The sequence below is a fragment of the Meleagris gallopavo genome, chromosome 7, assembly GCF_905368555.1.
Source record: "Meleagris gallopavo chromosome 7, MGAL_WU_HG_1.1, whole genome shotgun sequence".
NCBI lineage: Eukaryota > Metazoa > Chordata > Aves > Galliformes > Phasianidae > Meleagris > Meleagris gallopavo.
In genome coordinates this window covers 12507455-12531923 of record NC_139410.1, presented here as the reverse complement: position 1 = coordinate 12531923, position 24469 = coordinate 12507455, and the positions used below count along the sequence as shown (strand labels likewise).

The following is a 24469-nucleotide window of genomic DNA, read 5'->3' as shown; positions in this document are numbered from 1 at the left end:
TCCCTACGCCCGAGAGCGTCGTTCTAACGCCGCTCGTTCTCGTGCAGCTCGGGGCCGTGCCCACCGCCGTCCGGTGCAAAACCTAAGCTCGGCCCGACCCCCGCACGCAGCTGCACGCCGTTCCCTCGGATCGGGCCGCGCACCGCGCCGCCCCGGCCGCGTGCCGTGACCCCGTGCGCGTGCCCGGGCCCGCGCGGCGCTCGCGGCCGCATCCCGCGGGGAGCCGAGACCCCGCCGCGACTCCCTCGCTCGCGGCCCCCTCGCTCCCGGTCCGCCGCCGCGCCGCCCCGACCCGCGCCGAGCCCCGCCGCGAGGGGCCGCCCCGCCCGGCCCGGCTCGGCCCGCGCCTCCCCGGAGAGGAGCCGGGCGGGGAGGGGCGGGCACAGCGGCCCGCCGCGGCGGAAGGGAGGCCGCCGGCCGCGGCCTCGCTCCCGGCGCTGCCCGTGCGCGGCCCCGGGGCACAGCGCGCACCTGCCGGCCCGCCCGCGCCGCGGGGCCGGGGCCACGCACCTGCCGGCGCTCCCGGGCCGCACCTGCGCTGCCCCCCCGAGCCGGGCCGGGCCGCGTTTGTGGCGGGGCCGGCGGGGCATGGCGCGGCGCTGAGATGAAAGTGACCGTGTGCTTCGGGCGGACCGGGATCGTGGTGCCCTGCAAGGACGGGCGGCTCCGCGTGCGGGACCTGACCCAGCAGGCCCTGCAGCGCTACCGCAAGGCCCAGGAGAAGGTGAGCGCGGGGGGCGGGCCGCGGCCGGGGGCAGGGGCCGTGCGGGCCGCCCGCGGGGTGCAGCCGGGGCTCGGCGGGCGGCGGGGCGCCGCGGCCGTGCGGGCCGGTGCCCGAGGGCTCCTCGCGTTCTCGCCCTGCGTGTTGACAAACAAACTCGGTTCGGACGCGAACGGAACTCGCGCCGCTTCCATCTGACCCGTGCTGTCCCGCACCGGCTGTTCCGTGCGTGCCGCCCGCGTCGGGAGGCGACCGCCGGCGTGCGCGACGAGTTCTCGGGTTGTGCCGAAGAACGGAAAAATACCCTTCCCTTTGTCGTCCCCTCCTCCCCCCGGACAGAGGCAGCTGCGGAGTTCCGCATGGCGCTGGTGGGAGGCCTGGCACTGCGCGCGGGACCTGCCGGCCGCGGGCCCTCGTGAGGCCTGGCACTGCTGCACCGGGCGCTGCTGGATGCCCCGGGCTGCTTTCTCCTCTGCCCGTCGCTGTGTGCTTGCCCCACTATGGAACTGGGAGTAACGGTCTCGTTCTGCTTTGCAGGTTTATTCTGAGGGAAACTTCTGATGCATTAGATCCATTGCCAGCAGCTGAATACAGCTGATAGCGGTCATTGTCTGCAGTGCTTTCGGTGGCCTTAATGTTTACAGCCTGACACGTTTTGTATAAAGATCTTCCAGTGAATGTTGTGTGTGTGCGATACCTGCAACGCCTTGGTAGTGTTGTCATGCTGTTATGGCCGACAGTTGGTGCGATGTGTGCTGATGTGTGCCTCAAAGCTTAGAGATGGGTGTCTCACTGCCGCTCAGGAATGGGGTTTATCAGAAACCACCGTTATGGTTGAGGTGAATGTGTAAATTTCAAATTTGATCTCAGCCCGTGTCTGTGATGGGCCTGGAGTTAGTGCCATGGCGACAGCTGAAAGGTGGCCTAAAAAGCTTCTGTGATATATAAATGCATCACCTCCCCTGTCCCCACAGCTCCACAACCTCTTATTTTCTTCTTCTTGGAGTTTTTTGTTGTTGTTTGTTTGTTTTCAAGGGACAGCAGGATCTCTGCTTTTGTAGGTAAGGGCCCCGCCTGTTCCAGAAGACTCAGCAGTCAGTGTATACTGGGAAAAAGCCCAGCATCTCAAGGGATGTGCAGTGTAATGTCTGAAGGTTTTGTATCCAGTTTATTCAGGTGGTAGATGATGATTTTCATGCTCAGCAGTCATCTGTTATGCCACTTTCAGAGGATGTGAGGTCTGAAGCATCCAGTCTCCTGAGTAGGACAGCCAGAGGCTGCAGTTCAGACTTCAGACTTCATTGGTTCCCTGTTCTGCATCGTGGATGGGTGCAGTAGGTACAGGCCTGTGTGGTCAGAAATCACTGATCGCATTGAGCAGTGGTGGTCCAGAACTTGCAAGAGGACTGGCAGGGAGGTAGGAAGGGGAGAAGCAGCCTAAGGGCCTGAGAAATACAGAACGGGTTTTAGTTCAAGTCAGTAAAAGTTGGGTGACTTATGTGCTCTCTCTCTCCCTCTTCTTCACTGGAAGTCTAAGCAGGTGTTTTTGGTTGCCCCTTTTTTTTTTTTTTTTTTCCTTTTTCTTCTTTTTGGCAATGCTTTGATTAATTGCTCTGTATTCCACACATTTTGCAGTGGAACTAGCCAAGAAGATAAGGAGATTGATTTTTGTCTTATCTCATCAAACATTATCTGGAGTTAATGCTCTTTGCAGAGCTAAAATTTGGGGTTGGTTTGACAGTTCATGCTCACTCCACAAACAGTTCGAGGGGTTGGGTGTTCCACTATTTTCTTTTTTTTCCCTACTTGTTCTATGATTCAATTTTCAAAACTTAAAAATTTTTTGTTACTACAACATAAACTCTCAAAGAATGGGAGACCCAGAGAATTTCAGGATAATCAGCTGAGATCTGTTCAGTACTGTGGGCGCACAAACAGGTTTGTGTGAAAGATAACTGAAGATTTGTTTTCCTTTTCAAAATATTTAGAATGTTTGGAATGCTTCCTGTGGCAGAATACTGCTGTTGCTGTTGGCACTTGGTGTGCTTTATGTAATTTTTGAGCGTTAACAGCTTTTAAAAAGCAAAGAATGTTTTTTGGAAAATGTTATTGTTACAATGCCTGAAGTATTTGGAGAAGACAGGAAAATGGGTATAAGGAACATTGGAACATCCCTCATAGCTGCAGAATGAAAAATGAAGAAGGTAGCTAGGATACAAGCGTCGGGAATTTTGTCTTTGTTTTGGTACTTTCAAATGCCCCAGAAATGTGTGTGAGAGGCTTTGTGTTTCAAGGGTTCTTCTGGAAGCAGAATTTTGCTATTACACTGCAGTCATGCAATGGATTTCTCGTGTCTGGTAGAGGGGAAGATGTGAGATTAGAATATTAATTCACTTATATTGTAAGGTATTTGCATTTCTGTTTGTGATAGACTTACAGTACTCGGCACCTCTTTACACTTGCATTGTTGAGACAACAAATGGCCAAGTCTTGCGTTTCTATGAGACTTTTGGTAAATAGCTGAGAACTCAGCAAGCAATGGGTTGTTGCAGCCTACTGGGTTTTCTCGGCAAATTCGGTTTGATTTCTTGGTGAAATTTCATTGTGAGAGCTCAATTGCTGCCATTAACCAAAACAAAATACGGGATCTTTGCTGCAGCTGAAGAACCCAAATGATTATGTTTTGCTGTTTTGGATCTTAGCAGTGATTTTTAAGGTACTGTTGTAGTTCTGAATGGGCAAATCTCTGACTGTGGAGAATATAACTCTGCTGAGATAGCATCAACTAAGAGAATGTTTGCTCTGGGGCTGCATAATGTGAATTGGCTTGGATTTAAGAAAATATTTTGTTAATCATCTCCTTGTAGATAAGTTTTCAGAGAAGTGTCTCATCTCAGGAGGTAACTGTGTTTCAGTGCAGTGACGTTTGATGGGATCTGCAAGTTGGGATCTACTTTTGCTGTTGGGAAGTGTGTGTGCTCAGGCTTCCTGCTGGTAGAGGATCCAGCAGCATTAGTGATCCCTTGTCAGCCCAGTTCTCTGCTATTTCTAGTAGCTTGGTATTCCGTGGTGCCTTGGGGAGCACTTGCTAGTTACCTGTAGCTAGGGTTCTTTGCTCAAGTGAGTGAGGTTTCCATGTCTGTGGGCCTCCTGTTGGGAGTGCTGATGTGGCCAAATATTAGTTGGACTGTCTTGCATGGGCTTGATGAACAGTTGTGTTGAGCATTGGAGCATGTGTTTCCCACTGAAGAGGTTGTGTAAAAGCCAGCAATTGATTCTGCAATGGTGGTGGTAGCTTCAGTTGGCAGTCAGACCGAATGGGAAGCAGTAATAACAGTGGCTGAGTTGATTTGAGAATGATGTGTTTGTGAGTGGAGGAAAAAATGGTGAGGCTGAGATGGTACTGGCTGTCTTCTCAAGTTAGATGGATTGGAAGAGCTGCAGGTTGACTGTCTAGCTCACATTCTCATTCTTACTAAAAAAGAAAAATTAAAAGTAGATCGTTCCCTTTCTCCTTATTCTTGTCTGCCCCACAAAGTGATGATTTTCTGCAATGATGTTCTGCGTTGTAAACCAGCCAACAGGCAGACAGAGCTGTAGGTTTCTTCCTGCAGTTTCTCTGAGAACACTGAGTGGGGGGAGAGGGACATGGCAATTTGCTTTTACTCAGAACTCGATGCTTACAAAAATGTTTGCAGAAACAGAACGTATTTCTTCAGAAGATATCAGTGTATGTGAGAACCGTCAGGTTTGTCTGCTATGATAGCAGGCTAAATAAGAATAAAACTCGACACGCTGCTTTTCCATTACAGTTGTGTGAGTTGATGGCAACTGACTCGTGTCCAGGAGAGGAGTGCACGTGAGCAGGAGGGGTAAAGAAAAGGAAGGAGGCGATTACTTCAAAATATTTTATGTAACACTGTTATTGACTTAACCATGCTAGTGATACTTCATTTATACTGGAAATAACTTTGGAGTGAGGGAAGAGTGAGTTTTTTTTGTACGAGTTGTATCCTTAACTTGTAACTGTCATTGATTGTGCAGGAGATACTTTTGACAAATATTTTTTTTCTTAGCTGTTCCTGGATTCATTGTTGCAGTGTGGCTGTGTGGTGTGTTTCTGTCGGTCGGCTGGTTTGCCACTGGGGTTAGGCGGAGCTGCTGAAATCTTGGAAGGGGATCAGGTGAAAAGCAAGGGTAGGAGTTTCTCAGGCATGGGTAGGCATGTGTCTTTGTGGCCTCGGCAGTCACAATGGTGTTTTCACAGAGCCTGCTATCAAAGTAGGCTCTTTTCCTAGTTTAAGTAATAGCGAAACAAAACAATTCCATAGTTTAAATAAGTTTCACAGTGTGTTTTTATGAGTATTTCTTAAGTGATGACTTCACAGGAAACAAGATGCTCTTGACCTGGAACTTGCTTTGTAAGTTGTATGTCCTAGACTGCTAATTTCACTTGCCCTCCAGATTTATGAGTTAAGAAATCATGAGTTTAAGCATGGAAGAATTGGATTGCTATAGCTGTGATCAGTTGGCAAAGATGTAGAAGCTCTGTCCTTTGAGCTGTATAAATACTTAATGCTCTGAGCAGTGTGCTGTGGGCTTATTGCTGAATACCTGCCACACATTGATTGTGTTCCTCCATGCATGGGTGTTACATACATGTTGGGAGGGGGAACTGTGTATGAGCTGCTGATGGTGGCTTTCTATTTAATTAAATTGTAAGGTGATTTTGAACCACTGAGAGTTAAAAGTGGCGGTGTTTTTTTTATCAATTCTGCATAAAATGTTGTAGTCTTCTTCTGTACTGCTTCATAGCCACTAGCGTTGATGTAATGATTTTTTGGTAGATTTCCAATCTCCTTTTCTCTTTTGAGCAGGTGTTTATAATCCAAACAAAAACTGCTGTTGGACTGAAAGTCAGACTTGTCATACAAAATGTCTTATAAGACTTCGTGTACTTATGTAACTTGAAAAATAAATTGTTGGATGCCTTTTTTTTTTTTTCTTTTTTTTTTTTTCTTCCTCTTAAGAAGCAGACTGCTGCCAGTAACTTGTGCTTTTGGCTGAGCATGAAGTTAGCTGATGTTAATTTGTTCGAGGGCAGAAGCTTTGCTAAAGGATAGAGCTGGGTAAAACTAGTGGAAATTCAGCAGGCAAAATGAGAGTAACTCCTCCTGGAAATAGTGCAGGTCAGGCATCAATCTGTGTGATAACACAGAGCTTTCATTTTTGTCTCCCAGATGGGATTTATCAAGTTCTGAGTACTATCAGTTGTTATTACTTGAGAGACAGCAAAGATTTTGTACTAAGTGGGCGTTAAAGCAGCTGTGGATGGAAGCCATTGAAGTCCTCAGTAGTGGCTGATTCCTGGTGCTCCTTGCCCATATGTGCACAAGCTCTGAGTAGTCTTCTAGGGAAGTGAAGAAGAAATTCAACCCCCAAACAGTGTTTTTCATATCTTTATTTCCAGCTGGGGAAGTACTGTGCAGTATGACAGTTTTGATGTTAGAAAAAATCCCTTCTGGCATGGGATGGCACTGAGAGATGCTTTTGCTTGCTGCATAAAATCCCATTTTAGTGTCTTTCTAAGTATTGGGAAATGGAGGGTTGTATTCTGTTAGTACTGTCTTAAAAACCCAAAGTTTTTGTTTTTTAATGGATGCAGTTCTTATCTTTGGGTTAATGCTGTGTGACTGCTTTCCTCCTTAGCTGCTCCCTATGGTAAGTCAGTTGGATTGTGCCACACCACGCCATCTCGCATCCTGCTACTGAAGCAGCAGATTTCCTCCCCCAGTGAGCATGACGTTCTTTAGGCTTTCCTAATAATGCTAATGTCATAACTGCAGCATTCCTAGGCAGGAAGACCTATTGCTTCATTACTGAAAACTCCCTCCAGCTCCATATTAAGATGCCTGCGTTCCATCCTTTGTGGCTGTGCTGATGCTTGAAGGGCTGGAGCAGTTTGTACTGTTGAGAACAGATTCTGCTTTGTGATTTTTATATTTCAGTCTTGAATTTTGCTTAAGCATAAGGATATACCTACTGTATGTTGGGCACTGGCTGACCAGATGAGACAGGCTCCTGGGAATCATTTATTAACAGAAACAAGCTTCAAATACCACAGACCAGGCGGTGCCCTAAGTACACTGTTAAACTGAAGATGCTCCTTCTCATGCAAATCTTAGTGAATTGACACATTACAAGAGCTGTGGGGAAGGACTGTGCAGTATGATATGTAGTGTCTCCCTTAATTAAAGTGTTCTCCTAGTATGTTGTTGTGGTAATTCTCTAATACTTACCAGTAATTTATTCCTTGTGCAGTTTTACTTCAAAATCTTTCACGTGCAGCAAACTTTTTTTTTTTTTTTTTTTTTTTTTTTACAAAATTACTGAATGCACTGGATAGGACTTCTTTGGATCATTAGCCTTGCTTTAAAGAAGAAATATGTAAGACTTGTTTCTGTAAGTGGTTATTTCTTATGCGTAGTGATTTTGCCATAGATACCTCCATTAAGTGAACCATTGCGATGTTTCAGTCTGTCATCGAAGTTTGACTTACTCTCTAGTGCAAATGTGTAATTTCTGTGCTGCCAGTATCTCCATGCAGAGCTCACATCGTCGCTTTGCTGTGGCAGGTGCCGTGGCCCTGCTCCAGTGCTTAGGTTTGCTCCTGATGATACTCCTGCATTGGGTGGTTCAGGCACGTTGTCCTCTGGGTTTGTGGATGTGTGCTGGCAGCAGCTACTGCCACAGTGAGGCCTCTTTGCTGCTCTTCTTCTTTTCTTATTCTGCTATGAAAAAGAATTCTTGAAAGAAGCCCCTTCCTTCACGCTGTAATAAGGATGATCCTTTTGATAGGAATGGCAGATAGGCAGGAAGATGAATGAGGAGGGGCTGGTATGTGGGATCTCAGGGTTTGTGTGATGGGTGGAGGTGAGCAGCTGGATGGCCAGACTTCATTTTTTTCCGACTTAGGATTCCCCTTTAAAGATGGGGTTCTGTGGCTCCAAATGGTTTTGCAGTACAGGTGATCATGCTGAATCTCACTTGTGCATTTCTTTGAACCTTCTGGTTTTAAATTATCTTCATGCCTTGTGTTCAGTGCTTTAATTACTTCTTTAAATAATTTTTTTTTATCAATTATTTTCCTTTGTCTTGAACTGTGAATTAGTCTAGATGAAAGCCTGTATAGAAACCAAAGTGATACAGCAGGTTTTCTTATTGGCTCCCTGAAGCCTCCAAAGGGCTTGACTGGAAAAATAAATAAATAAATAAAAAATCAGTGACTGTTTAAGCCCACAGGAAAAAGAGATGAAGACATTATTCCGTCAGTCAGATGTGAACTCTTCTTGAAAATGCAGTTTAACTCCAAACCACTTATCTTGAGCTAAAAAGTTATTAACTCTAATAAAGATTTTTGCTAATGTATAATTTTTTTCTAATAAAATAAATGCCAGTTGGTTGTCAACAATCTATTGGATCATTTTTACAAGCTCTTTTTTTATTTTTCTGACTTTAGGAAATATCTGGTCTACTTTAGCTTGCCAAAAATCTGGCCTACTTTGCTTTGACTGATTAACTTCAGCTGCTTTTTCTTTGGGATACTTACTGTGCTGAGATTTTCTTTGCAGAAGTTGTCTTTGTATCCTCTGCTAGATCCAACCCCTCAGCTTTAAATTCTGTAGGGCAGATTCCAGCAGTATACTGATGTCAGATTCTTTGTCAGCATATTTCCCAGAAACTGGGTACTACATTCATTCAGTCAGTTCCTAGTGGTTCCTTTATTAAAGAAATATTACAGCATTTTTTAGCTGATATTGGCAACTTGGCTGTTTTCATTTGCTTCCGGTACATCAACCTCAACCTTTGGCCAAAGAATGGAAGATTAGAAAAGAACTGAATCTACCCAGGTTTACATGGGAAAGACTTGCTGAGATATTTAGGGACTAAAGGGAGTTAATGTCCTCAGCTCCCCCAGAATGATGCTTATGCAAAAAAATTTAGCTGCTGCCAATTCACAATTAATTTTCCTCTGCTGCTTGTACCAAATGTGTTCTGAACAACTGTTTGAAGAGTTTCTGGCATTATAATGTGCAAAAAGAAAACTCCTTAAAGAGCTGGAAATCTGAAATGGTTATGTTGGACGAGAAAGAGAGGAATGTTCCTGGATGTGTTGACATTGTGCACAGAGACCAGCTTGGTGCAGCACAGTTCTGAGGCAAGGTTTGCTTATGTGTCTGTGGAAAAAAGTAGGGGGAAAGGTAGTTGTGAGAGTGGAGAAACTAGCATTATGGATGATCAGTGACAACTCTTTGTGTTAGGCAAGAAGATTAGCACTTGAAAACCCAATGAAGTGTTCTATACGAATGTTTTTGGGAGCAATTTTTTGGATAATTTGACCTGAAAGACTCCAATAGGAACTGCTCTGCTAGCTTTCCAAATAGCAGAAGTAAGAATTAATTTTTGCTCAAAATACCCAGCATAGCTCAGAAATGCTTGAGAGAACACTCATGGCCTGTGCATTTCAAGTACATTGCTTCTGAGTCTTTTTTTCCCCCGTACAGTTATTGTTGCATTCAATCCTTTTTTTTTTTCTTTGTTTTTCCCCTATTTTTGAGCCTGCCGGAAGAGCAAAATCAGTCAGAGCTGTTACTCTTTTTGTTTACTTTCACCTGAAGCAAGGTGGGTGAGATGGGAGTGTGCCAGTGTCATCCATCCCTGTAATCCATGAGGCAGGGAAAATGGTGCTTTGGACCATCTTCCATCTGAATAGGATTAGTGTTTTGGGGAAATAGTTACAACAAGGCAGAACCTGAAGGGTGTAGGTAATTTGCTTTTGTATGTATGGTGTACTTTTTTTTCTTTTTAATTACGCCCTTCGCACAGCATTGAAAAATGTAGCACTGAAGTTGGGCTATATTTTCCTTCTCATTGTCAGGGGCTCTGCTATCTTGCAAGGTGCTTCTTACTGTTTTCTTCCAGCAACTTTTAATTCTGCTGTTTAACTCGGAGCATAGACCGAATACCCACTTCGGTTATATAGATTTTAATACACGTGAATTCTGCAGTTACATATGTTGCCAGTGTATGCTTTCTTGTCTGGAATAACACCGTATTTTCACACTGTCATAGTTTTGTTAAATACCTGGTATTTAAAGGGATGAGAACGGCACTAGGTAGATCTGTTTGGGTAACTTCAGATGTTTCAAATGTGACATACATCTGGCAGTATGCACGCATTGTTTATCTTGGTATGACAGAACCATCTTTTGAATTCAGAGGAAGTGGAGAAGCCTGGCTTATTGTTCATATTGCAGTTTATTAATGGCTATAGATATGAAAAGAGCATCTTGCTAAATGGAAGTCTCGGTCAACCTCTGACTCTTGTCTTAAAGGTTTGAGAATAGACAATATGAAAAAATCCCAGCTTCTTTCCAGATGGCTGAATGCTTGATGTGTCTTTATGTTTAGCTGTCATTCAAATGTGAATGCTGTGGTGATTATAAGTGTCTTCCATTTTTCTGGTTTGAAATGAACCCTTTTATGCATTGTGTGCTTAGAGATTAACTGTTTGGCGTATCAGTGGGGATTTCAGGGCAATAAAACCCAACTTGATAGTATAGCAGAATCCAGGATGTAGTGCTGGTAGCTGCCTTGAGAGCGCAGGTTTCAGCCCCATGTAACGTGTTGTGTACGGTCGCTTCGAAATAGGCTGTAGTGAATCACAGAATCACAGGATAGCCAGGGTTGGAAGGGACCTCAAGGATCACGAATCTCCAACCCCCCTGCCACATGCGGGGCCACCAACCTCCCCATTTAATACTAGACCAGGCTGCCCAGAGCCCCGTCCAATCTGGCCTTGAACACCTCCAGGGATAGACGAGGCATCCACAACCTCTCTGGGCAGCCTGTTCCAGGAAACAGTGAACTATTGGCATTCTTTAAGTGTTGTTTCAGAACTGAAACTTCTCGTGCACTGTAAGGGGGAAGAATGAGAACAAGGGAAGGAATTTTTTTAAACTGGGAAGGCAAATAAAAACTAGATTTTGTTAAGCTGTGAATGTGAAGTACGATCCTTACATAATGGTTTTAGACGAGTGTAATTTAATATTCAAAGATACAGACTGCAATTTGATGATTTAATTGTTAAATAATGTTGAAATCTTGCTGAAGATGAATGAATTTTCAGGGTTTGTTTTTTCTTTGTTGTTGTTGTTTTTATGTTTTGGAGCCTAACTTTGTTAAGGGAATGTAGTGTAAAAGAGACTTCTGATAATGCGGCCAGAACTGTTGCAGGCCAAGTCACAAACCTTAAGGGACCGATATACCTGCAAATTCTGATGTTAGTGAGTTATTTGTTTTTCTTTTCCCTTTAAGCACAATGACTATTTCCTTACCTGCTAGCCTCTTTTAAATGAGAATTGACTGCTTTGTTGCATGTGTCTTTCCTTTTTTCAAGGCTCTGGTGTATAGTAATAGAACTACCACTTAGCAGAAGTAGGTCCAATTACTTTGCTGTAAAGCCTTCACACCTAACACTGAACACAGAACATTGTGGCTGAACCTGTCGGTTGTGGGCTCTCTACCAATGTCTGCGTGTGAACTGGGAAAATGTGATATAATAGTCTCTGTTAATGAGAAGGTGATGTTACACTGCAAGTACTGCTGTCAGTATATGCTTGTGATAAAGCATTCCTATCACTTGGTCAGCTTTGAGCATTTTTTGTGAAAAAAATGCCAACATTATGTTCTGTTTGCTTCATGTATACTTTCATTGCATTTCTCAGAGAAATGTTATTTCTGCAGATACTTGAGCATGGTATATGTGGAGTTACGGCTCCTTAACTGTACTCAGATACACAGAAAGAATGAGCAAGTTAGCTGGTGGAAAAGTACATCGGGCTGATCTGTCTGAATGATGAATGGCATCAAACTGCAAATAAAAGAAGGCTGTGATGGTGTCTCTATACTGTTGTAATGTATATGCAAATAGAGCATTTAGTCAACTTTCATACTGACTGTCGTGTGAAGTTTCTCCTTACAGGGCTGTGCTGTACTATAGCTGTGAAAGGAACGCTGCTAAGTGCACCTCCTTCTTTCCAAATCTGGAAAGACCACCCTGCTCAGGAGGTTGGAGGAAGCTACCCCAGATCAGTGACTGGGATGCGCATCAGTCTTCGTGTTTGAGCAGAAAGTGTTTTTGTTAGTGTGGAAGAGGTCTTCTCTATCCTTGTAGATCTCTAAAATTTTTCCATCCCTACTCCTTTGTGATTCTGTTTCTCTGAAGGTATTTGGAGGAGAGGTAGGAAGACGCCTTTTTGCACTTCCTGTTAAGGGAGGGGAAAACACTTTTGCACACCAGTGGTACTGAGTTTCTATGACAGAATGAATAACCTCATTCTCTTTGTCATCTTTGAACTAGCCAATATCCACTTCATTTTTTATGACATGAATTTTTGATGAGGTATTAATTCTGAGATGTTCTGTGTTTCAGTCAAGTGAAGCTGGAAGTTGACCTCAAGAAGTAGAGGATTATTTTTGGGTTTTGCCCGACTCCAACACTTACTTCTGCCAATGCAGTTAAGAGGTCATTTGGCCTATTCACAGCGTGTGTGTTCTGCATCCAATTGCCGGAACCAGTACAGCTGACTAATCTTTATGGAATTTGGCAGTGCTTGCCGGCTCTTTGTGCCTTGAGAACGTTCTTAACTCAGTATTTTTTGCTGCTGAGAAGTACAGCCTGGTTAATTTAATATTTCATGTGAGAACCAACTGCCGTGTATCAGTTTCATCTGGTCCAGACCTTGCTCCAACACCTGGGTGGCTGAGGATGCTTTATTTTTGTCCCAGCACAACTTGTTCTAAGTTCATCTATTATTCCCGCTCCTTTCTTTTTTCTTTCCATGGTAATGCAGCGATGAACTTCTGCCTCAAAGGCACTCAGCTTGCATCTCCAAATACTTACAGTGCTTTTGGTTTTGAAACCTATCCTGGGTGTCTTTGCACATTTCCAGCACCAGGCCCTAAATTTGGCCCTAATGGCTGTGTTTTTGGGGCATGATGGTGAGTCAGGCCCTAGACCATGCTCCCCAGTGCCTGCCTTATGCAGGGGTTAGGGTTGTGGTGCTGCCCTGCTGCTTTCTGTGAAATCCTTGCATAAGTTTGGAAGGAAAAAAAATAGATATTCTCTCTCTCAAAGAAGAATCTGTTATGGCTCTCCATGTGGAATTAACGATACACTTCTGTAATTTACTGCTGGCTTTTTCCCTTACTTGAGCTTTGTCTAAAGCTCAGCGTATATGATACGGTGTTAGAGGATGTAATCATACCTGATCTGTATTGTCTCACTGGCATTTGTATTCTGTGCTGTGGGGATTGGAGTCTGCTGTTACTCAGTCACACATTTGGAACTCTGAGGGCTCCTGATAAGCGCTCCTGGGGCAGCTGCGAATGCATTAATCACTTCAACAAAGGAAAGCCAAACAGTTGTAAATAAAATAATCTCAGATAGTATCTAGATGCAGGACTGAAGTGGTGTCTGCTCTCTTTGTAGCTGCTGAGCACTTCATCAGTTTTTGTTCAGGATCTGGCATATTTCAGTGTAGAGTTAGCAACAAGCTGAACTGAATGAATTTACAGCCAGCCCTGAGGTTTTGCTGTCTATAGGTGTATTGAATGCTTTGAACTAACCTTCTCAACTAACATGGCATTAGTTTATAAATGAAAATCTGTTTGCATTTCTGAATTACATTCTCATGGATTGTCTTTAATTCAAAGCCTGGCATACCAAGCATTTCAGTTTCAACTGGGGCTATTTTGTCATAGTTCTTACAGCTGCAGTCTTTGTGGTCGTCTTTTTCTAAATATATATATCCAAAGAGCTTTGTCTGTTTTTGTTTTGCATGCTTGTTCTTCACTGAAATACACTTCATAAATGTTTGATGTTGGGGTGCAGCGGAAGGGTGTGGGTTGTGTGACCCCTCAGCCCTGTAACGTCGTCTTTACACCGTATTGTATTCAGTAATGTTCAGGTAGTGGGACGTACTTAGTGATTAGTTCTTATTCAGATTCAGTATCAAATCAGAATGCTCTTATTTTTGAAGAATTCCAAATTGGAATTTAACCGATCATCTGTTGGTTTTTGGGAACTCCGTAGTAATGTTCCCATGAAACGGAAACCCCACCTCTGGTATGAGCGGTGAAGGGGCCCAGCTGCTGGTGGTTGGCTGAAATGCTGAGCAGGGGACTCATCAGGCTTGGCTGGGGGTGCTTGTGGGATGCAAACAGGCCACTGCTGGGTTGCTCTAAGTTTGAGGCTGCCACCATCCTCATCTCGTCTGTAGTCAGCTCTGCCTGCTGTGATTTGTGAGTGTTGGGTTCTTAGTGTTACTTGGCTATGGATGGTGCTGCATCACCTCGCCTATCGTGCTCATAGAAATCATCAGTTACTTATGTGCTGGGCTGTAATAGATCACATGGCAATATATGTACAATATAAAATGATTAAATGGTAGAACATTCTCTCTCTCTCTCTCTCTTTCTCATTGGCATTAACTGAAAATGTCCCCTTCATGAGGAGGTATATTACGATTGCAAGTTCTTAATCTCTATTTTAATGCTGTCTCTATGGCAGAAAGCACCATAGCCACACTCCATTGTTTGCCTTCAGACTTTGACCTGGTATTCATTGTATCTCTGTGCTTGTGGAGCAGCTTTATGTGGCTTCCATTTTTTTTATACCTCCTTTTTCATGCTGTATTTCGCTAGAATCGAATTGCTCTAGTGAAACATTAATGTAGAGGTGCTTCTAAAATACCAGCCTGAGAAATAACCCTGGATGGAGTCTTACTGACTTATTCTCTTACTTCTGCATTTTTTCAGTATGTCTTATCTTTTTCATATTCAAATTAAAAAGCTTCAGGTTAGAGATTGTATTCTGCTAAAGACAAGTAACAGCACCATACAGTGATGAACTGGAGATCAGTAGGTGGTGGTCTTTTACTGATGGACCAGCACAAACCTGCTTAAACTTGTTAGTACTCTTTCACTTATTAAGACTGAGACATGCTATCTAAGCATCAACATTTGTAAAGTAAGTTGTTTAGTTCTCAGAAAAGTAGACACTTTACTACCTAAATTCATGGGTGTGGGAAAGGAATCAAGATGGTCCTCCCAAGTTTTTGATATATTAACTATGTTTTTATCTGTGTATTTAAATAATAAAGCAAATGGGAGTATCTTAGAGTGATTGATCTTTCACTTGAATGTTTACTCTTGACTGAAACAAATGCATGGAAGAATTACTGAATTTATTTTAGATGTGAGCACTGAAGGCACTGTGTAGGGTGACAACAGTTCAGATTCTGTGACAACACAAGCATTAAATCCACTTTTTCAATTTGTCACTTCTACCTACGTTGTATGTATGCATTCATGTGACCTGGCTTTAATTTATCTTTTGATAAATATTTGCATAGTAATTCCCAAAGTGTTCTTCCACATATAAAGGAAATGATGATGAACAGCTTTTAAGTGGCTTGATGTTGAACATAGACATGACTTGCAGCCTTAAGGTAAAATGCACATTACTGTAGCTGTTTAATATTCATTTAGGAAGTGCTGATATGCATTGTACCAAGTGACTCGTTCATGTTTTTCCTTTAAATATTTACATGATGTTTATGTTGTGTACCTTAATTAAAATTTTGTATGGAGGTTACCTGCAGCATAGTAAGATTCCTTCCTATACATGTCATTGAGAGTGTACAGGAGCAGATATACAGCAGAGATGTGGATTTGAAGCCAGCTGTCTTCTTAATAGCTGAAGAGAGCTTTTTTGCTCTCCCTACTTTAGGCAGAGCATACATACACTAAGTAGTGCAGTTATGGAAGGCAGTGCGAAGCAGGTATGAGATATGAAAAAACTGCATTTGCAGAAGAAATGTCTGGCAGTGTGTAATAAACTGTGCACTGATTGCCCTTTCCTGTGGAAGAAAGGGCCTCTGTGCGTGCAGAACATTCGTGATCAAAGCTGGTTAATGAGATAAGCTTAAGGTCTGGTTTTGTTGGCACCGGGAACTTAAGTCCTCATTTAGATTTATTAATCTGGACAGTGTTCTGGGGGGCTGTGCACTGTCCTCTGGCTTTCAAGTCTTTTTGGACTGGGTGAGGGTTGTGCTGCTCAGAGGGATTATGTCTGTAACTGCACAGAGCCTGTGTGCTAACTTGCTCCGCCGAGCCTATCTACAAGTAGTTACCATTTGCTTCATCAAACGCCATAAGGATAACCTCTCTCTGCCTGCACTAGTAGCTGTTTTCTCACTTTCAGGGATGAAGCGCTGGATAAGTTTATAGAAGTACTGATGTGGAACCGGGTTGTGAAGGGCAGCTGGGCAGTGCTGCGTGCCGGTGGCTGCTGTCGCTGGCAGTCCCTGAGCCCAAAGAGCTGAGGTGGCTGTATGTGGTGTCCGGGTCTGAGTACTGGGGAACAGCACCTAGCTGGGAAGTGCTCTTCTGCTAAAGGAGCCGCGTGCATCTTGTTCTGCTTTAGTTCTTGTATTCTACTGTGATTTGTTGTTCCTTTCCGTTAAAGAAGTGGTTCCTGAAGCTGCTAGTTGCTCCAACATCGGTGAGGAATGACGTCTCCTGCTCTCGCAGACTAATCTAGACTTCACTTTCTCTTCATGTGGCCTTTAACAAAAGCACTAAATTGCTGTATTTGTTGTGGCCCACAGTAAAAGGAAGATTGGGATTTCATTAAGCTCGATGGAATTTAGGGTGGCCCTTTGTTTTTGAGCTTGTTTCCTGCCAACTTGCTGCATTCTACTAGGACAATGCAGCTTTTACACTTTTTTTTTTCCTTTGTTTCTCTTTCAAAGACACATCTGGGTTGGTACAGCCACAGAATCACAAATAGAAGCAAACACTGAAAATGAAACGTTCCAATCAGCTCTTTGTTTTTTTTTTTCTTTCACATCAGCTCTATTCTGTGTATGGGATTCTTAAATGACATAATACTTACAACAGGTTGTAATGTATTTTGAGGCAAAAATAAACTCAGTCCTCTTAGTTAGATGAACTTCTGTGGCTAACAAGTATGCTGGTTCAGTATCTATATCTCTGAACACCTTTTGTGACTGCATTAGTTAAAAGGTTTAGGAGGAATGTCTGCAGCTATTGGTATACATTCTAATTGGAGAGAAACTTCTAGCGTAGTGGGTTTATTGGTAGGGTCAAGTGACACTTACAAGGTTTGAGCATGAAGTAAATTGTTGGATTTAAGTTAACATGTATGCTCGCTGCACAGAAATACATTTCGTCTCTAACTTTCAATCTTAGGAATTTTGTGGTGTGGGTACAGAAAAATAATTAAATCACGAGCTTAAAAATAGAGCGTTGAGCTGCAGTATTTGATTGTGTCATCACTTTGCAGAGATGAGAAAGTACTACTAAAACCTAGGGTTTTGAACACCTGATCCTAGAATAAAAAAAAAAAAACAACCCAAAATATTATGCTGCTTAACAAATGGGTGGTTTCAGTGCAAAATGAAATAAGTGTAGTTAAGGGTAAATTTCAGATAAAATAGGGATGTTCTGTGTGTTTTGTCAGGTGGCTGTCATCCAGCCACATGAATACGTAACCCTCCAACTGGCATGGGGGGTAAAAGGGTTGTGGGTTAGCCCTGGTAGGTAGCTGAGCCTCACACAGCCACTCTGTCATTCCCCCTGGTGGGATGGCGAAGAGTAGTGGAAAGGTAAAAGTGAGAAAACTCCTGCTTTGAGATAAGAGGAACAGGCATAGCAAAAAGCTGTGTGTGTGGCAGAACAGCCCTTCCTTTCTCCTTATTTCTCCCAGCGTTTTTTTGCTGGGTGCCATGGCTCATGCCATGGAATATCCCTTCACTCCATTGGGGTCAGCTGTCCTGACCATCCCCTCTGACCCCTCACTGGCAGGGCAGCATAAGCAGCTGAAAAGAGCTTGGTACCATGTAAGCACTGTCCAATAGCTAAGTATTTAATTTAAAAATCTAAGTATGTAAGGCAATGTAAATGTACATTCTAAAACTTTTTTGCATAGTATTTTATGGGTAGTCTTATGTCTGCAGTTTTAATTTCCTCTTTTTTCAGTAATTTTTTATTTTAGAAGTTCTATGCACCTTGGTGGCAAAGAGGTGGGATACAGAGCTACTTTGGCTTTTGGCAATAAAACCTTGTGAGGTTATGTTGAGAAAACTTGTTTCTCTCTTACAGGATCCAAGTTACTGGGTGAATATTCACCACCTGGAGTATACAGATGGAGGAATCCTGGACCCTGACGATGTGCTGGCAGATGTTGTGGAAGACAAAGATAAGGTAGAACTTGAATGAAAACACTACCTTTGCTTTTTTTGCTGTGTCTTTTCAAATAACTAATGCTACATTCTAATTTCTTGGCTCTGTGGCAAATGAGGTGTGTGTTGAATATTCTTAAATGAAACACATCTGCCTGTAGGTGTTGTAGCTCTCCAATCTGGGGACCAGAGGTGGAAAGCCTGACCGTAGCCATGAAGATAATCAGAGAAGCCTGGCAGCTGATGTAGAACTTAAAACTATTTCAAGCAGTTTTGTGTTTCCTCTTGTATGAAAATATTGGTGAAGGAATGAAAATTTTACTTTTTTTTTTTTTAATGCCACTTAAAATGTCTTTGATGATCTCCTTCTCTGCTTAGAATTAAGTTTTTTCAAGAGTCGTTCAAATGTCGAGGTTGAGTGTGTGACAAAATAAACGTACAAATCCTATGATGACAATAACAGCTGTCCCAAATGTATTCTATTTCAGGAGAAGTTTCTGTGATTTGTTAATGAAAATCTAAGTACACTAGTTATTAATCTCACAAGCTGTAAAATCTGTAACATTGGATTCAAATGAGACAGGTGTCCTTTCTAGGTAAAGGAATAGATGCAAACAAGTCCCTTCTAATGTTTTTATTATTATCAGAAAAAATTAGCTTGAGAAACTGATGACTTATTTCAGCATAGAGGGGAATGAATATAATTTATAATACCTAGCTGTTGTATTGTAAAAAATCAGAGGGAACAAATGTCTAGTGACTTGAAACTGAAGATCTAAATGTAGTATATGTTTATAGCTTCAAACAAATAGCTTTGTCTACGTAAGTTGCCATATGCTCAAAAATAATTGTGAAGACAAATGCTAGTTCTGCACGCTGCTGGTTGTTCAGTGATTTAATAAAAGTTGCATCATTTTGGTTACAGTTAATGGGATACAGTTTCTCAGTATCTTGGACTGTCTAAGAGGTACTTAGTGACATTAAATGAGCATTTCTTAAAAGCAGTGAAGCTGTGGTGGTGGTGTTTTTTCATGTCCAATTATTATTTCTTGTTTGACCATATTTATTGAAAGTGTGCTTAAAACACCATACAGCCTTTTTTCTGGTGATGTTTGGAGGCTAATGACTGCTCTCTGAGGATTAACACTACTCTATAAGGCATAAGATGTCATAAAATCAAATAATCGGAGTTAAGGGAAATGGCTTACTGGTGTCATCAGTCAGTAAGAAAAAATAACACATCTACCCAGGATTTCCAATGTTTGAAATACAGACACACATTCATGCAAATGTGAGCAGTAGTTTTCAGGATATTTGGTACATCATCCAATTTTCTACTTGTTTCCAAAGCTGTACTGTTCTTTATCAGTGGGAATCACTGTGGCTGAGAATGTGTTCGTGATGAAATTTCTAGTTCACATTACAAGTTCTTGCATGTTCTGTTATAAAAGTGCCAGGTGGGATTCTATGGTTTTGAGGCTGCATTTTGGAAGGAGCCCAAGAAAGAAGGATGTTATTCACTGGAGCACTCTGAGGTGGTTTAGGGATGCAGCAAACTTCTTGATTCCCTCAATTACATATGGTACACAAAAGGAAGATATATGCAGGTGTGGCTCGAGGCGATGCTTTTTGTGGCTGTTGTCTTTTTTTCAGAAGGCCTTGGTGAACTGGTGATATGTAAGATTTGCTGAACAGCAGCAGCTGCAGAAACATATATATGTTTTTAAACTAGAGAAGAAGCATGTAATCACATAACCAGACTGCTGGTTGAGAGGTCAAAATATTATTTTGAGTGGAATTGGGCCATGGCATCTCCAGTGTATTGGAGCTGTTGGCATATAGAAACCTGTAGGCACGTAGATGATCTCATAAAGAAGAATGAGCCCTATAAAAGGGCTACAAATATGCTTTTTAATAGTTTTATTGTATCCTATTAACCTTTGAGCCTTGGCCTATTCCAGCTGAGTATATTGACTAGAGGACCTTTAAGCTTTGCAAAAAATGAGTGGAGGTATTGAGATCTAATAGAACCAATATCTAATTTGGTGTCTAAATAGGTGAAATGAACCTTGGTAGGTATATTTGTGTGCTGATTTCCTTAGATGAGGGCTGTCTGTTGGGGTGATAAATGAATGGGCCGCAGCTTTGTTGCTCTCTTGTCCTTGTCATCCTTTCCTGTGTATCCAAGGCACTAATGCAGTCTCACAAAATCAGTTATTCTATACATAAAGTAAGCATTAACTTAACCTCTGTGCCTTTAAACAAAATTGTTTGGCATTGCTACCTATCAAGCTCCTTTATAATGCCAGAGTGAACTAACTGATTCATTTTCTTTGAGCATTAATCTGCTCTAGATCATGGTTTGATGGCAGTAAATTAGCACTGTTTTTGCGAAGCAAAATGCACTTGCTAATCTATTGGAATTCTTTCACTGTAGCAACAAAACAGGGAACCAGGGAGAGCTGTCAGATGTAATTTCTTTTGAGTTTCCCAGGTTCTTGACAGTCTTTACCAATAGGCGTGTGAGGAGGCACAGCTACTGGCGAGGAGAGCAGCCAAGCACTGCCATGGTCGGTACTGGTGGGGGCCATGGAGGGCAGGGTGAGGGGCTCTGGGTGCCTGTGGCTTCGTTGGGAAGGAGCTCTTCCTGACTTCCTGTCTTCCTCTTCATCTCACAATTAATTAAAAGCTGGATGACAGGCAGCACTGTAGATGGAGTTAATAGCGGCTAGCTGCCTGGCTATGCATGCTAGAGCAGGTAACTTCTATGTGCATTCAAACCAAGCCTAATTTAGTATTATAAGTGAATGATTGGGCAGTTCTTTATGGCAAGAGCTGTTCTTGCTGTTACTGCCATAGCAATAATGCACGGTCTGAATGGGCTCTCAAAGCAAGCCTTGAATAGTTTTGAAATAATTTTGTTTTCACTGAGTTGGCTAGCCAAGTTGTTTATGTCCTGGTTGCTCTGAATGATAGATTAACTAAAAAAATCTAGCTTTGTCTTTTGAATTAAAAGAAGAGGCTGTTTAAATTGTCTGGTTTTAATGAGCTGAAGCTGTAAATGGGGTCTTTTTTTTATATGTTATTTAAACAGATCTCTCACTTGAAATGACTTTTTTTATTTGAGGAAAAATTGCCACAGGAAAAGTTCTGTTATACCAAAAGTGAAGACTAAACATTTCCCTTGGTATCACTGTGTACAGTTTGGCACATCTTAACTGTATAAATGTAATGTGCCCATCTAGATTTCCCTCCATTTTATATGGAGACATATTTTCAAATGTGCATAAACACACAAAAGGATGTAGTGAAGCTATGTGTTAATAAGCTAAAATTTGCTTAGTTTATAGGAGAAGAGTTTAAACTGCTGGTAACTTTCAAGAGCAGAATAGTCCTCTCTATATAAAAACTGTATTTTTCCTATAAAGTTTTCTGTCTAACTTTAACTGTCAAGAGCAGTTCACACCTTGATGGGACTAAAGACAAATAAAACAGGCTTTCTGGTATTCTGCAATCAGCAGAGCCCTTCTTGTGGCAGCCTTCTGTCAAGTGTTCATTTGCTTTACCTTGGTAAGGCTCCCCACGCAAGCATGAGTAATACTGACAGAAGTGCAGTACTACAGTATCTGCCACTGAGCCAGCAAAGCTGGTAAACTTAATGCAGGAAGACACTGCTCTGTGATCAGTGCTGCTGGTAGAAGATCTCCACTAGTCAGCCTTGAGGATGTTGCAGTATGTCTGGCCTTTCTGCAGCCTTGTTTTTTTTGCAGATCTGTTGCCTTGTTTGTTTTTTTTTTAAGGGGCTGAAGAAAAAGGGTATGTGATGATGTTGATTAGTGTTGTGCTGATACTAAAATAACTAGTGTGCAATGTAGTCTTGGAGGATGCTAAGTCACTTCTTAACCCTTAGGTTAGCCAGGGTTGTTTGTGAGTGGCTCTAGTCTCAGTAAAGAGTTGAAAGCATGATCATATTGTGGATAGAGCTTGATTTGGAGAGGTTGCTTCAGCAAAACTACAGGAAGCTCGGCTTCAGAATGTAGACTCCCAGGGTAGATGTAACTGTACAAAGGAAAGGTCTCTTCAAGCACGTCAGACATGTTTTCTTGTAGCAGCTTCTGGACTTGCTGTTGTTTCCAGGTAGGCTAGTCACTAAGTGCTCAGTGGTTGCTGTGCTTGCACTGCATTCGTTCTGTGAAACGAGCAGAATTCTGCAGAGCTGCCAAGTTGTCCTTCCAGAGGGAAGGCGATGGTGAGCTTGACGGTGAGAAGTTTATTTCAGTTGTGTGGAGGTGATTCCACTTTTGGACCGTTTTTTTTCTTCCTGCCATCCATCATTTTCTTTAAATGGAGAAGGAAGTCAGAACTGAAGTAACTTTTATGTAAGCAAGGGAGGTGTGGCCGGAGAGTACCTGAGGTGATGAAGGAAACGATTTTTACAAGCAAGTTGGCAAAATGAAGTCAAAATAAAAAGGCAAGGAGACGGGAGTATCTCAATTGTACTAAAATAAAATACAATTACCAACAGGCTGTGGAATTCTGAGGGAAAAGTTCTCAGCAGGGAGCTACGGCACTGCTGCCTTGAAAACTCCCCTGTGAGGCAGTGGCAGGGCCTTGATGTTGGCTTAGTTTTTAGCTTCCAGTGGGTCAGCACAGTCTGAAAATGTGAGCCTTCACCCATTGTTTTGTGGTGCGGTTTGATACTCAAATATTTGTTCCATACCAATTATGCATACTTAATAGAGCAATTTAATTCGGGCTCCAGTCCTCTGTGTAATTGAGCTGTCTAGTATTTTCTCTTGGGTTTTGTAACTTTCTGATAACTGGAATGCAGAATGAAGAATGAAAAACTCCAGTGTGTTGAACGGCAGTATATTACACTGGTACAGAAAAAAACAAGGTAAGCTATGTAAGATTTTGTTACAACTGAGAGCAACAGCTATAGCTGTTGAAGCAAATGCTGTGATGCCTTTATGCAGGCTGCTCTAGTGTTATTCACATTGTCATATGTTATTCAGCTTCCCTGGAGAGGCTGTGGGTGGTTTTTTTTGTTGTTTGTTTAATGTCCTTTGATGCTAAGGGTAAGTATGTAGGATATATGTTGGTAGCACAGAAGGCAACTTAAGGACGGTAGTTTCTTAGAATGAAGAGCCGACGTTTTAAGTGTGAAGTTAATGCAGACTGGTCTGTACTGGTGTTACAGTTCAAATGCTGTCTTTCATAAAATTTGCACAAAAATAAGCATGTGGTAGAGGAAAAAAAAAAATGGAGACATAGTTCTTCCTGCTCCTGGGCAAAGTTTTTGATATGTGGCATGCATTGTTATGACATTTAGTTTTTAATATCAGGGCCAAGTTATTGTTATAATATACATGCTTTCATGGGCTGGTTGCAGCAACTAAACCCCGCAGACCTGAGATACTTAGCACTACTGGTGCGCATCTGGCTGTGCTCCCATGAGTCTGAATGCCTTGCTGAAGAGAACCACAGTCCAGGGGCAGCCAGTCCCTGTGCTCATCAGTTCCTTTGTGCTAATGGGGTTGAGATAGGGATTAGTGCATCAAAACCTTCGGATGTTCTAAGGTAGGGAAAAATAACGTTGCGGAACTTCAGCAAAGCTGGCATGTAAGGGCTTTGTACTTTTGGGTTTGGTTTTAATGTTGATTTTAAGTGTTCTTTTAGGCTGTGTAGTAACTGCCAGAATATTTGTCGGTACTTGATGGTTCCTGTTTCTAATTTTTGCATTTGTATCTTATGGTTTCAGTAACAAGATCCTATAGATATGCATGTCTTAACATTTAGTTAACAAAAAGGATAGCTAGCAGTTCATTCTTCTGTCAAACACTAAGTTGTTAGAGATTGAAGTAAATGTAACTTTATTCTAAGTAGTGTAATTACAACCTCCAAAAGCATGATTATGTGCTTAGCTTTGGTACATTCAGAGCATTGTTTCTTCCTTGTAAAATATTTTGTAGTATGATGTTCCAATTATGATTTTCCATAGTCAGTACTGGGATATGAAATTCTTACTGTTGATGGTAATAACAGGACAGTACTGTTTACTAAAAATTAGCTAGTTTTGTGCAATGGAAATACAAAAATGCTTCTGTGAATAAAGCCTTAAAGTATGGAAGAAAGAAGTGAGATACAGGGAGAACCCAGAAGCAGGATGGAGTAGAACAGAGAGCTGTTCTTTTGTATTGACTGCAGTGATGGCTTTTCTCCTACTTGGGAGTCCCGGGCTTTCTTAAAACTACTGGATTTGTTCCAAAGGACAACACCCATTTTCCTGAAACCTGCTGTGTTTATATAGGCTTTATGTAGAGGTGGCTGTATTTTTTTGTTTATTTTGAAATCACACTGGGAGGCAGTCACTAAAAACAGACCTTGGTTTGCAGACCATTTGATCTAAGGTGGAGTT

General features: G+C 42.3%; 1 protein-coding gene across 5 annotated transcripts in view; it reads left to right on the top strand.

The window, feature by feature from the left end:
* The first annotated feature begins 588 nt into the window (after positions 1-588).
* Positions 589-24469, top strand: part of PARD3B (par-3 family cell polarity regulator beta) — a 369189-nt gene continuing 345308 nt past the window's right edge. For all 5 annotated transcript variants that reach the window (XM_085228738.1, XM_085228737.1, XM_085228736.1 and 2 more), the window contains exons 1-2: positions 589-724; positions 17972-18073. In XM_085228738.1, the coding sequence (XP_085084864.1) occupies positions 605-724; positions 17972-18073 (222 nt within the window). In that variant the 5' untranslated portion in view covers positions 589-604. The remainder of the gene's footprint in view (positions 725-17971; positions 18074-24469) is intronic.